Source organism: Dictyostelium purpureum, assembly GCF_000190715.1.
Source record: "Dictyostelium purpureum unplaced genomic scaffold DICPUscaffold_580, whole genome shotgun sequence".
NCBI classification, from domain to species: Eukaryota; Evosea; class Eumycetozoa; order Dictyosteliales; family Dictyosteliaceae; genus Dictyostelium; species Dictyostelium purpureum.
Genome location: NW_003519914.1, coordinates 1 through 12,381, shown reverse-complemented (window position 1 = coordinate 12,381; position 12,381 = coordinate 1). Strand labels below are relative to the sequence as shown.

Below are 12,381 nucleotides of genomic sequence, written 5' to 3'. Positions count from 1 at the left end.
CATTAAAAAATATTAAGTATTGTGTAACATTAAAAATATATCAAATATTTTGGAAAATGCGGGGGGATATTAAAAAAAAATATCAAATATTAAGTAAAATTATTAGAAAATAACAAGTATTATAGATCATACAAATATCAAAACTATTATTTAGCATAAAAAATATCAAGTAATATGGATCATACAAAAGAAAGGGGGAAAAGAGAAAAATTGTGATGGGTGTTTGTGCTGTTATTTTACATCCATTTGCAAATTTTAAATCGATAAAAATGAATAGTTTTTTTTAAAAAAAGAGATAATTTTTTTTAAAAAAAGAGATATCTTTTAAAAAAAAATTTTAAATGAATAAGCTAACGATAATGGGTAAAAACTGAGAATAAAGATAATTTTTAATCTCTACTCAAAGCAACTGACATCTGGTTTGCTCACCATAAAGATTTGTAAAAAAAGAAAACATTTTTTGCATATAAAAATTAATATGAAGCATTTTTAGGAAACAGTTTTTAGGAAACAGTTTATATTTAGTATTTTTAGGAAACAGTTTACTATGGAAAAATTAATATGGATTATTTTTAGGAAACAGTTTTAGGAAACAGTTTATATGGTATCAATAATTTTCCTGTCTTTTTTTACATATAAAAATTAATATAAAATATTTTTAGGAAACAGTTTTAGGAAACAGTTTATGGTATCAATAATTTTAATTAATTTGGTTTATAAAAATTGAAGGTGAGGTTATCTTTGTATATTCCAATAGTTGGTTTAATTCAATAAATTTCATATTTTTAACCAATGTTTCAAATTTATCAAGTAGTGTAAAATCTCCCTATTCAAATAATAATGTAGAATCATTTCCTTAACCAAAACTTATGGTATCACTGTTCCACAATACCTAAGGGTGATATCTATACCTCAAAGCTTAGAAAATAACAAGTTGAATTATTTAAATGTTTCAGCCTCTGCCTCTGCCAAAAAAGAAGAATACTAATAATATAAAACATATCATTAAAAAAAAAATCTACTTAAATTATAAAACAAATAAATAAAATTTAAAAAAAAAATTGTTATAATAATTGAATTATAATTATTTTTATTTATAAATTAAATTTTAATTTTATAAAATCGATTTCTATTTGATTTGAATCAAATTCGAGTTTATAAAATTCATTATCGTTATCCCCGCTACTAAAAATATTTGATAAAAATGACTGCCTATCGATTAAATTATTTAATAGATTTCTGTAATTTTTTAACTCTTGTTCGTCGACTAAATCCTTAAACTCTTTATAATCTTTTTGATGACTATCTAATTTCTTTTGATCTAAATCAAACTGTTCATTAATTTCCTGCAATTGTTTTTTAGTTTCGATTAATAGCTGTTGTTGTTGTTTTAATTCATTCAATAGTGAACCTGCTTCATTGAAACGTTTAGCCTCCTTGGCTAAATTTTTTGATGATTCTAAAATTGGTATGGTATCTTCAATTTCGATCATTTGCTTTTTTAATTTGAGTTTTTGAGTTGATAAATTACTTAGATTAACATTTAATTCATCTATAGATTGAGATATGGTATCTAAAGCTTGTTTATTACGGTTCATAGAGTCATTTGAAAGTAAAATCTCTTCATATAATTTAAATGTTGATTTTTGTTGTTGTTCAATTGATTCGAGGGTTGCTGTTGTTTCGTTGAGGAATTTTTTACTGTCGGCAATCGAGTCATTTACTAGATGGATTAATTGGAACGATGGATGGTCAGTTGGATTATTTAATTCTTCTATTTGATTCTTTAACTCTGACAAATCAAGATTAAGCTTTTCAATATGGTCATCTCTTTTCTTGATATTTGCTCTTTCTAGATTTAATCTATTTTCTTCTTTTGAGAATTTGCTCTTTGACTCTTCGATTTTTTCGTTAACCTGATCTATAGATTGATCAATTATAGACTGCTGGTTTCTTTTCTCTTGAATTAATAATAACAACTGATCGATTTCTTCTTGTAATTTCTCTTTTTCTTTTAATTTTTCTTCCTTTTCTTCCAACAATGGTTTATTTAATTCATCGATTGTATCTCTGAGTGACTTTTCATTGTTTTCTAAAATTTCTCTATCCAGTTCTAAATACTTTGATTCTCTTTTGATTTCATCTGATTTAACTTGAATATCATCATTAATTGCTTTAATATTCTCTTTGACCTGCTCTTGATATAATGTTATATTTTCATCTTCTTTTGATTTAATTTCTAAAAGTTTGATTTGATTTTCGTCGGTTGCTTGTTGATACTCTATCAATAACTCTTCTGATAATAAACTGTCCTGCTGATAATCTAACTTTAATATTTCAAACATTTGATATTTTACAATTTCATTTTCTTTATTTATATTTTTAATATCCTCTGATAACTTTGATGCCAATTCATAATCTTCATTTTCGACTGATTGATTTTCTTCAATTTCTAATTTTCTTAATAAATTTAAATTCTTTTTTAAAAAAAAATTTATATTAATAAATTAAAATAAATATTAAAAAAATAATAGTAATAAAATAATATTACATTTAATAATTGTTCATTTGATTTCTTTTTATTTTCTAATGATTTTTTAAAATTTGTTTCAATATTTGTTAATTTTTCATAGAATCTATATTGGCAATTCTTTAATTCGTCTATTATAAAACCTATTGAGTTATTTTCTTCTTTGTTATTTTTTTCAATTTCTTCATCGATTGCTTTTTCTTCTTTGTCATTCTTTTCTTCATGAGTTTCTTCTACCCCCTCAATTGCTTCCTCTGTTTGTTCTTGTTGTTCTTGTTGCACCTGTTGTTTAATATCATCCCTAATATCGAGCTGGTTATTATTTTCATCATAACTATAACTATTATTGTTGCTATAATTAATTTCATTTAAATCCTCATTAATATCATTTGATTTATTTTGACCTGGTTTAAATGTTTTTTTTGTAATTTTTTTAATAACTCTTTCTATTATGATTTTAGTAAAAAAAGATGTTAATATTAAAAATATTATTATTTTTTTTGTTAAATATTCAATATCTACTTTCATAAACACTGTTGTCGTTTTCACCAACCAATTCGTCATTTGAAGATCTTGGACTATCAGTAGTAACATTAGGTGATGATGGTGACGATGTATTGTTTGGTGATGATACTGTTGGTGTATTTGCTTTTAAATTTAATGACTGAAAAAGGTTTACTTGTGGTTGTGGTTTTGAGTTAATCGGTTGTTGTGTTTGTTGTTGTTGTATTGGTTGCTGTGTCTGTTGCTGCGGTTGTTGATTATTATTATTATTATTATTATTATTATTACTATTATTATTTTTAATATTTAAAAATGAAAACATTTTATTCTACAATTTAAATGTTATTAATATAACAATAATAAAAAAATAAAAATAAAAAATTAAATTAAAAAAAAAAAAAATAAAAAAAAAATAAAAAAAAATAAAAAAATAAAAATAAAAAATAAAAATAAAAAACAAAAAAAAAAAAATAAAATTAATAATATTTTTTTTTGGTAATAATTTTAAACATTTCAATAATCTATTTTTAAAAAAAAAAAATTTCAAAAAGTGATCAAATATTTTATATAAATATTTATATGTATATTTATGTATTTGTTTAAACAGATTCTGATCAAAAAAATAATAAAAATAATAAAAATAATAAAGAACCAATTTTTCGATTTTGAATTTTCTTTTTACTATTTCCTCCAAAATAAATATCCAAATTTTTTTTTTTTTTTTTTTTACACAATAATATTATTTCGAAATAAAGATTTATTAAAAAAATAATAATAATTATAAAAAAAAAATCAAGGTTAAAAAATGATTTAATTTATATTTTTACATTTCTTTTATAATTCTTTTGATATATATCAAATTCAAAAAATTCCAGTGTCAACAACAACTTCCAAAACTAAATTTCTTGTGTTTTTTGCCAACAGACGGAAAAGGTTTAACTCCTACTCATTGTCGCATAATTTTTAAAAAAAAAAAAAAAAAAAAAAAAAAAAATCTTCGTCAACGTTTTCTTTTTAATATTTTATTTTATTTTATTTTTATTTTTTTTTTTGTTTTTTTTTAATTTAATTTCTCTTTTCTATTTCCTTTTTTTTTTTTCTAAACAATATATGATATAATATTTATAATTCAATTAATAATAATATATTTATAAATATCTTTTTTTTTTTTTTTTTTTAGTTTCAATAATAATATAAAAATATAATAGTAATAATAATATATAATTGTAAAATAATAATAAAAAAAAAAAGAAAAAAAGAAAAAATAATTGTTATTTCAAAATGGGGAAATTTAAAAAACAAAATCTATCATGGAATAATTTATTTTCAAAAGAAAATATGAAATTTTATAAATATAAAATGACATGCATGTTTGGAATGGATTATAGATCATTGGCATTGTTCCGTGTTGCAATGGCACTTTGTATTATCGGTGACCTCATTGAGCGTGCCACTGATCTTAGAGTGATGTATACTGATTATGGTGTTTTCCCACGTCATTTAATCACAGAGCGTTATATGAGTAATTACTTTTTTGTAATTCATTTAATGAATACATCATTCCATTTCCAAGCATTCCTCTTTACACTTCATGGTGTATTTGCATTTTTAATGCTAATTGGCTATCGTACAAGAACAATGGCTGCTTTATCTTGGTTTATGACTATATCATTACAAGCTTACAATGGTATTGTTGGCCATGGTGGTGACGTTTTCTTCCGTATGATGTTATTTATAAATATCTTTTTACCAAGTTCAGAGTTTTTCTCAGTTGACAAAGCAACTTTTTTCAACGATTATCATTTAACAAAACAAATAAATCACTATAGTAATAATAGTAATAATATCAATAATAATAATGGCGATCTTAGCAATAATAACCATAATAACGAAAATGAAATAAATATAGATATGGGTATCGAAAAAGATAGAGAATTTATCGTTACACCAAAAAGAGATCCAAATAGTTATCGTGTTGTATCTTTTGCCACAGTTGCAATTCTTTTACAAATGGGTTTAATGTATGTCACATCATATTTCTACAAAACTGGTGAAGAATGGCACAATGGTGAATCAACTTTTTATGCTCTTACTTTAGATTATTTTGCAACTGATATTGCCAAAGTATTTTTAAATTTCCGTGGTACTTTAAGGTATGTAAAAGAAATTATATAATTGGTTATTTATTTTAATAAATTTTTATATTAATGATAATTTTTTATTTTTTTAGAGTTTTAACTCTTGCTGTAGCAAAATGGGAATTATTTGGTATATTTTTTATGGTTTCACCAATTTTTACAGATTGGTTAAGATTATTTGGTGCAATTGGATTTATTGCAATGCATGCAGGTTTTATTATGTGTCTTAGATTAGGTTTCTTCTTTTTCTGTACTGCTGGTGCACAATTAATTAATATTCCAACACCAGCTTGGGAATTATTCTTTGATTGGGCTGAAAAGAAAATACTAAAAGGTCAAAAACCAACTCGTGTCTATTATAATACCTCAAGTCCACTTAGTCAAAGAATTGCATTAGCTCTTAAAACATTCTTTATTATCCCAGGTACTGCAGTTTTTTCACCATTAGACAGTTATAATAATCAAGAGATTTCAATGGATTCATATTCAGTTAATACAGCAAATACTAATAATAACGATAACTCTATTTATTCATTATCATCACCACCACATCAACAATTAAATGAAGATACCACTACTGTTTATAAAAGTAAAGAATTACTTGGTGATGATTGGTTAGTTACAATTGATTCAAATGGGTTAAGAAAGAGAAATTGTCATGCACTTAATTTCATTATCAGTAAATCACCATTACTTTTCCCATTTGCAATGTTATTCAATAAGGTTCCACAAAATGTAATCGATGCTTTTAGTTATGTTATGCAAAGACTCCATGGTAATACCCAACAAAAACAAATGCTCTCTGGTAAGAAATCACTCTATCAAAAGAAAAGAAATCCAGCACCACCAGCATCAAATTTCTCAAAGGTTTCAATTAATTTATGGATGGGTTTTGTTTGTTGGTTCATTTTAGCCTATAATTGTAAAGTATTTAACATCAATCTTGGTTATCACCATGACTATAACCAAATCGCATATTTATTCCGTTTCGATCAAAGTTGGAATATGTTTAGTCCAGCACCACCAAAAGTACATTGGTGGCATGTTATCCACGGTAAACTAGATGATGGAACCGATGTAGAACTCTTTAAAGATGAGGGTCTCTTCAAATTCGATATTAATACTGTTGTAAACTTTGACAAACCAAATCCATTCTATAAATCATACCGTAACCATCGTTGGTTCAAGTACTGGGAAAATGGTTTCAATCAAGCAAACTCTGATCCATTAAGATTAGAAATGGGTCGTTACATTTGCAGAGAATTTAACTCTAAAAACTTTAATGAAAAGAAATTATATACTTTTTCAATTTACTTTGTACACGAATTCCAACACTTAAATGGTACAGTTTCACCATCACAACATTACTCTTTATGGAATCATATTTGTTATGATAAACCTGAAAAAAAATGAACCGAGGCCAGTGGTGATAAAAAAAGTAACAAAACTAAAAAAATTAAAACAAATAAAACAGTAAATAAAATCGAATAAACTAAAATAAAAAAATAATAAATTTTATTTATTTTATTCACAATAATAATAAAATATATGTATATGATTAATTTTATAAATATTAAAAAAGAAAAAGTTTTATTTTGTGAATTTATTTATTTTATAATCAAATACATTAATTTTATCTGGATTTGATTTTTTTAATTGTGTTATTAGTTTTGTATAGTTTTGTTTTAAAGTTTCTAAATTAAAGTTACTATCACCCAAATAATCTTTATCTTTTAATATTGTTAGTTTTAGCTATATTAAAAAAAAAAAAAAAATATTAATAAACTGTGTTATGGCAATCTATGTTTAAAATTAATTTGGAGACTATATACCTGGTAAATTGAAGATAAATAATCCTCAGCAAATGATTTTTGTTTTAAATAATATGAAGATTCATTATCTTGAATTATAGAATGAACAAATAAACATTCTTTATAGACACTTGTTATTGGTAATAATAAATTTGAATGTGACGATTTGCTAATAAGTTCGCTATTTTCCAACCAAAATAGTGATATGGTTCTTTTATAATTCCATGGTGATTCGTGACCTGGATACATTTTAATAACCTTTTCAATAAATTTAAATTCTTTTGACCATATTTCTAAAAATAAGTTTTCATTTAAGACTTGATTAGAAAATTCGATTTCATCAATTTGAGGATCTTTTCCATCTTTAATATTAAAAAAAATTTTAAATAAAGTTGTTAAAATTAAATATCTATGGTGATATCCACAATAATCTGAAATATTTCTTTTAATCCAATCTTCCATTAATTCTAAATCTTTAAGAAACTAAATTATAAAAAAGAAATAATAATTAACATTATATTAATAATAATAAAAAGTAGTAAAATAATTAAATATCTTACCAATTCAATTGAAAGGTTTTTAAGTATCCACCATCTGTGAGTCCATGCATAATAATTCTTTGGATAGATTTCAGCAACTCTTTTACAAACATCCAACTCGATTTGATAAGAGAGATATTGATTTGTTTTTTTATAATAATCTGTATATATCCACTTTCTATGAGCCCAACCTTCGCCACTTTTTGGGTGTTTTGTAAATATTAAATTTAATAAATTAATTTCAGTTTGGTGATCTACCATTTCTAAAATAATTAATTTTTTTCTGATATATAAATAAAATATAATTAATATTAATGTTTTGCTATAGGTATGTTGGATTTTAATATAATTACCTTTGATTTAAAGCAGTTACATTTTCAGCATTAATTGATAAAACATTTCTTGTAGCTTCTATTAACTTTTCAATTAAGTCACTGGTGCTTTTGAAAATTGTATCTTTATTTGCTAAAATTTCATTTGAATATTTTAAAAATGTTGAAGGACCATCCACTTTTATTTTTAAAAATTCGTTTATTAATGAATCAAAATCATTCTTTAACTCTATAAATCTATGAAAACAAAATGAATATAGTTTAGTTAACCATAAAAATGAAAACCCAAGTTTATTTTCTACAACTACAAATGGTTTATTCTCTAATCCATCATAATCTTTAGTTGAAATTACAAATCCAATTTCATTTCTATAAAAATTAGAAATAAGAAGTTAGTAAATTAAAAAATAAATATATAAAATACTTTACTATATATTTCTATAGTACTATTTATATGATGATTATATTGTTTAATATTACACACATATTTGGATTATTTTTAAAAATTAAATTTAAATCGTCATAAAGTTTCTTTGGTTCAGTATTATCGTTTGATGACATATTATATTATATTTTAATATTTTATACAAATATATAATTAATATAAAATATAAATATAAAATCTAAAATATTTATGAATAAATGAAATGAAATAATTTTAATAAAAATGAAAAAAAAAAAAAAATTTAATAAAATTTAAAAAAAAAAAAAAAAAAAAAAAAAATTGATGCCCATGATAAATTTATACTATACAATTAATGATTTTTTATTTATTTATTTTTTAATACATTATTTATAATTATTATTATATAATTAAATAAATTGTAATTTTAATATTAAGAAGTTTTTTTTTTTTTTTTTTTTTTTTTTTTCAACAATAAAATTCTAAAGTTTTTGAAATAATAATATCTCGTACTGAATTGAATACAGTTTCAAAACTTTTGGTATCGGTTGCACAGGTGAAATGGAAATAAATAAAACCTGTTGAGGACATACCTGGATTGGAGCCACCTCTTTTTTTAGAAAGAAAACTATTTTTTATAAAGCTTGAAGATTTTTCGTAAGATTGATCATCATTGTAATCTGGGAAACAAATTTTGATTGAAGTACGTTTTAATTTCTCTCTAAATAAATCTATTTTATTTAAAAATAAAATAATGGATGATTTTGGAAAAGTTGAATCGTTGCAAATTTGGTCAAAGAGATTTAAAGATTCATGAAGACGATTTGTACAATTATCTTCGACCAATTTTTGATCGTATTCGTTTATAGCGGCAACAAAAACAATGGCGGTAACATCGTCGAAAAAGTTGATCCATTTTTTACGTTCACCACGTTGGCCTGCAACATCCACAATTCTAAATATAACTTCACCCACATTGAAATCGGTTTCAACAACACCATTGGTGGTGGCTCTTGATTTTAAAATATCTAAATTTACAGGTTGGTATGAAGGTTTACCGATTCTCTTTAGTTCATTTAAATAATATTTGGTAGATTCGTTGATATGATACTTTTGTGCTTGAAGCATTACATCGGACTGTACAACCGGATCTGACCATATAACTGATATATAATTGGTTATTATTGGGGGTAAACCAAAATCTTGAACATTAAATATATTATTGGATGCACCATCACTATTTGATCTATTATGTGAGTTACTAGTGCTGCCATTTCCTGCTGATGAAGCTGAATTTATAGATGTTGAACCATCAAGACTGAGGTGTGTCATTTTTTTATCGATATTTTGTAAATTACTTTGAATGATTGATGTTGAACCATTTGAATTTTTAACTACATTTTTTCTTTTTTCAACATATACTCTGTACCACGAACTAAAATTTTTGATTGCTGATTCGGTTTCTTGTGAAACCTCTATATTATTCTCTTTTATAACGTGAATTAATAATGCAACACCATCCAATAAATTTACATAAATTAAATTTCTATAGAAATCTTCCTCCTCTTTGCTAAAACCTTTATGATGTAAAATTTTCATTTGCTTTACCACTGTCGATTTACCTGATTCACCTGCTCCCAATAAAAGTAATTTAAGTACTGGTGTTTTGGTTCTCTTTTTATTATCCTCTGAAAGTTGCTTCTCAATAGCTCTATGTTTTTGCATTTTAATGTCATCTGTTTCTACTGCCTGTTCGATTGCACACTTTATTGCTTCTATCCACTCTACTTGTTGTGCTTTTGAACTTGCTGAAATGATCCAATTTTTATGATCTGTTTCTACAATTAGACAAAATTCTCTTGTATTACTATTACTTCCACTACCTGTATGTATATATTCCATTACTCTAGCACCGAATAATGGTACTCTACCTTGAGGTTGTCTTAAATCTTCTTTCTAAAAAAAACATATGAATTAATATTAAATTACTATAAATATTATAATTGTAATCAACATACTGTTTCATCTACAAAATATTCCATATAACTTGACCCTGGTTTTAAAACAAAAAGTCTTAATTTCCAATTTTTTACAACTAAATAAATTTTAATAAAATAATAAAGTATGAATATTTATTTTTTTATTTTTTTTTTTGATTGATCATTTAATTTCTTACCATGTCCTTTTTTTGATAAATAGGCTCTGATAATATCTCTTTGTGGTGGAGGATTTGAATAATCCATTTTTAACTTTATAAAATCTTTATTATTAAACTAATAATAATTTTGAATTATAAATTAAAAAAAAAAAAAAAAGTAAATAACGATGAAATACAACGAGTTTTACAGGAATACAAGTATCTTTTTTTTTATTTTTTTTTTTTTTTCCTAAATCAACAACACAACCACAATCAAAAAACTGTTTATATATGATATTTAAGAAAAAAGAAAAAAGAAAAAAGAAAAAAAGAAAAAAAGAAAAAAAGAAATTTAAAAAGAGGCAAAAAAAAAAAAAAAAAAAAAAAAAGAAAAAAACCCTTTCTAACTGAAAAAAAATCAAAAAAAAAAAAAAAAAAAGTAAAGATATTTAAGAGTTTTTTTTGTAAAAAACAATTCTTTTTTTCGAAATATTACAACAAAAAAGGTTTAAAAGATAAATTAAACAACAGCAAAAATGGTTTTCGGATCCCCCGCCCAAAAGACCAAAAGAATTTAATTAAAAAAGGAATTATTTTTAAAAAAAATCCCCAAAAAAAAAAAAAAAAAAAAAAGGTTGGAAAAAAAAAATGAAAAAAAAATAAAAATAAAATTTACACTCACGATGAACTAACCAGGTAAATGTAGCTTTGTACAAAGAAATTCAATATTAAAATAAAAAATTTTATTTTTATTACACCACTGGATATTATATAAATTATAAAAATAAATTAAAAATAATAATTTATTTATAAAAAAAAAAAAAAAAATATCTTTATAAATTTTTATTCAACATCATTAATATCATCATGACCATCCCATTTTTCAATTTCAAAACCACATTTTTTTTTTATTTTTTCTCAATTTTGAATATTCAAAAGAAATCACCTATTTATAACCCTATGCCAATTTTTACATCAAATAATTGCATCAGCTATAGCCAATATTACTATATTTTTTTAGTTTTTATTTTTAATTATTATTTTTTATAGAAACTAATAAATAAACATGTGCACACCTGAAAATTAATTTTTTTTTGTATAAAGTTATATTTTACTTTAAAAAATGATAAACATGTAATAAACATTTTTTTTTTTATTTTTTAATTTATTTATTCATCATAATTAGCTGATAATTGTGTGGTTTAATCATACAATTACTCACTCCGTTTGTGTACTACCATTTATGAGGGGGCATAGGAGTAATATAAGGTACCGACACCATTTTGTGCGGGGATTTATAAAAAAATAATATAAAGATTTTGGAAAAGTATAAAAACAATTCCGGAAATATATCATTTCAAAAAATAAAAAAAAATAAAAATTAAAAAAAAAAAAATGAAAAAAGATTTTTTTTTTTTTTGGATTCTGATATTTTCAAGAAGCTTTATTATTAATCTCATTATTTATGGGTTAAATTTCCAATATTTTATTAAAAATTTTTTAATATCTTTTTTATGTATTAAATTTAATATACCTTTATAAAATTAAATAATACCTATGTGAATATATTTTATAAATATATTCACTTATTGAATTTTAATTTCTTCCATTTTGATTTCATACAAAAAAAAAAACAAACAATTAATAAAAATTAAAAAGGTTTTAATTTTTATTAAACACATAATATTGTGTGGCAAAATTTCATTTATTATATTAAAGATTTTTAATTACATTGTTTATTTATTATTATTCTATTATTTTATAATAAAAAAAATAAAAAAATTTATCAGTGTTGTCTGAAAAATGTAAAGTTAGCTTTTTCGGTATCTATATAATTCAATAAAACATTGAGCAAATGTTTTGGGTTTTTGACTTGTTTTTTCTGATCGATAATCTATTGTTTGAATAAATGTGGCAATGAGACTTTTGGCCTATTAATTTGATTTTGGTTTATTAATAATCCTTTAAAACCAAAATCAAATAAAAA

The 12,381-nt window shown here is 22.9% G+C and overlaps 4 protein-coding genes across 4 annotated transcripts; 1 reads left to right on the top strand and 3 right to left on the bottom strand.

The window, feature by feature from the left end:
• Positions 1-1,094: 1,094 nt before the first annotated feature.
• On the bottom strand, positions 1,095-3,356 carry DICPUDRAFT_159564 (uncharacterized protein; the record flags this gene model as incomplete). Its single annotated transcript, XM_003294502.1, has 3 exons — positions 1,095-2,477; positions 2,552-2,976; positions 3,053-3,356. The coding sequence occupies 3 exons, from the start codon at positions 3,354-3,356 to the stop codon at positions 1,095-1,097; spliced, it is 2,112 nt and encodes a 703-aa protein (XP_003294550.1).
• Positions 3,357-4,372: 1,016 nt separating this feature from the next.
• DICPUDRAFT_59115 (uncharacterized protein) lies at positions 4,373-6,704 on the top strand (the record flags this gene model as incomplete). Its single annotated transcript, XM_003294503.1, has 3 exons — positions 4,373-4,862; positions 4,992-5,187; positions 5,265-6,704. 3 exons carry the CDS (start codon positions 4,373-4,375, stop codon positions 6,583-6,585), a joined length of 2,007 nt encoding a protein of 668 aa, XP_003294551.1. The 3' UTR covers positions 6,586-6,704.
• A 58-nt stretch (positions 6,705-6,762) lies between these two features.
• On the bottom strand, positions 6,763-8,415 carry DICPUDRAFT_43611 (uncharacterized protein; the record flags this gene model as incomplete). The annotated part of the gene is made up of 6 exons (XM_003294501.1): positions 6,763-6,902; positions 6,998-7,466; positions 7,544-7,805; positions 7,876-7,978; positions 8,027-8,223; positions 8,339-8,415. The coding sequence occupies 6 exons, from the start codon at positions 8,413-8,415 to the stop codon at positions 6,763-6,765; spliced, it is 1,248 nt and encodes a 415-aa protein (XP_003294549.1).
• A 310-nt stretch (positions 8,416-8,725) lies between these two features.
• gpaC (G-protein subunit alpha 3) lies at positions 8,726-10,500 on the bottom strand (the record flags this gene model as incomplete). The annotated part of the gene is made up of 3 exons (XM_003294500.1): positions 8,726-10,213; positions 10,276-10,352; positions 10,434-10,500. The coding sequence occupies 3 exons, from the start codon at positions 10,498-10,500 to the stop codon at positions 8,726-8,728; spliced, it is 1,632 nt and encodes a 543-aa protein (XP_003294548.1).
• Between the last annotated feature and the right edge of the window lie 1,881 nt (positions 10,501-12,381).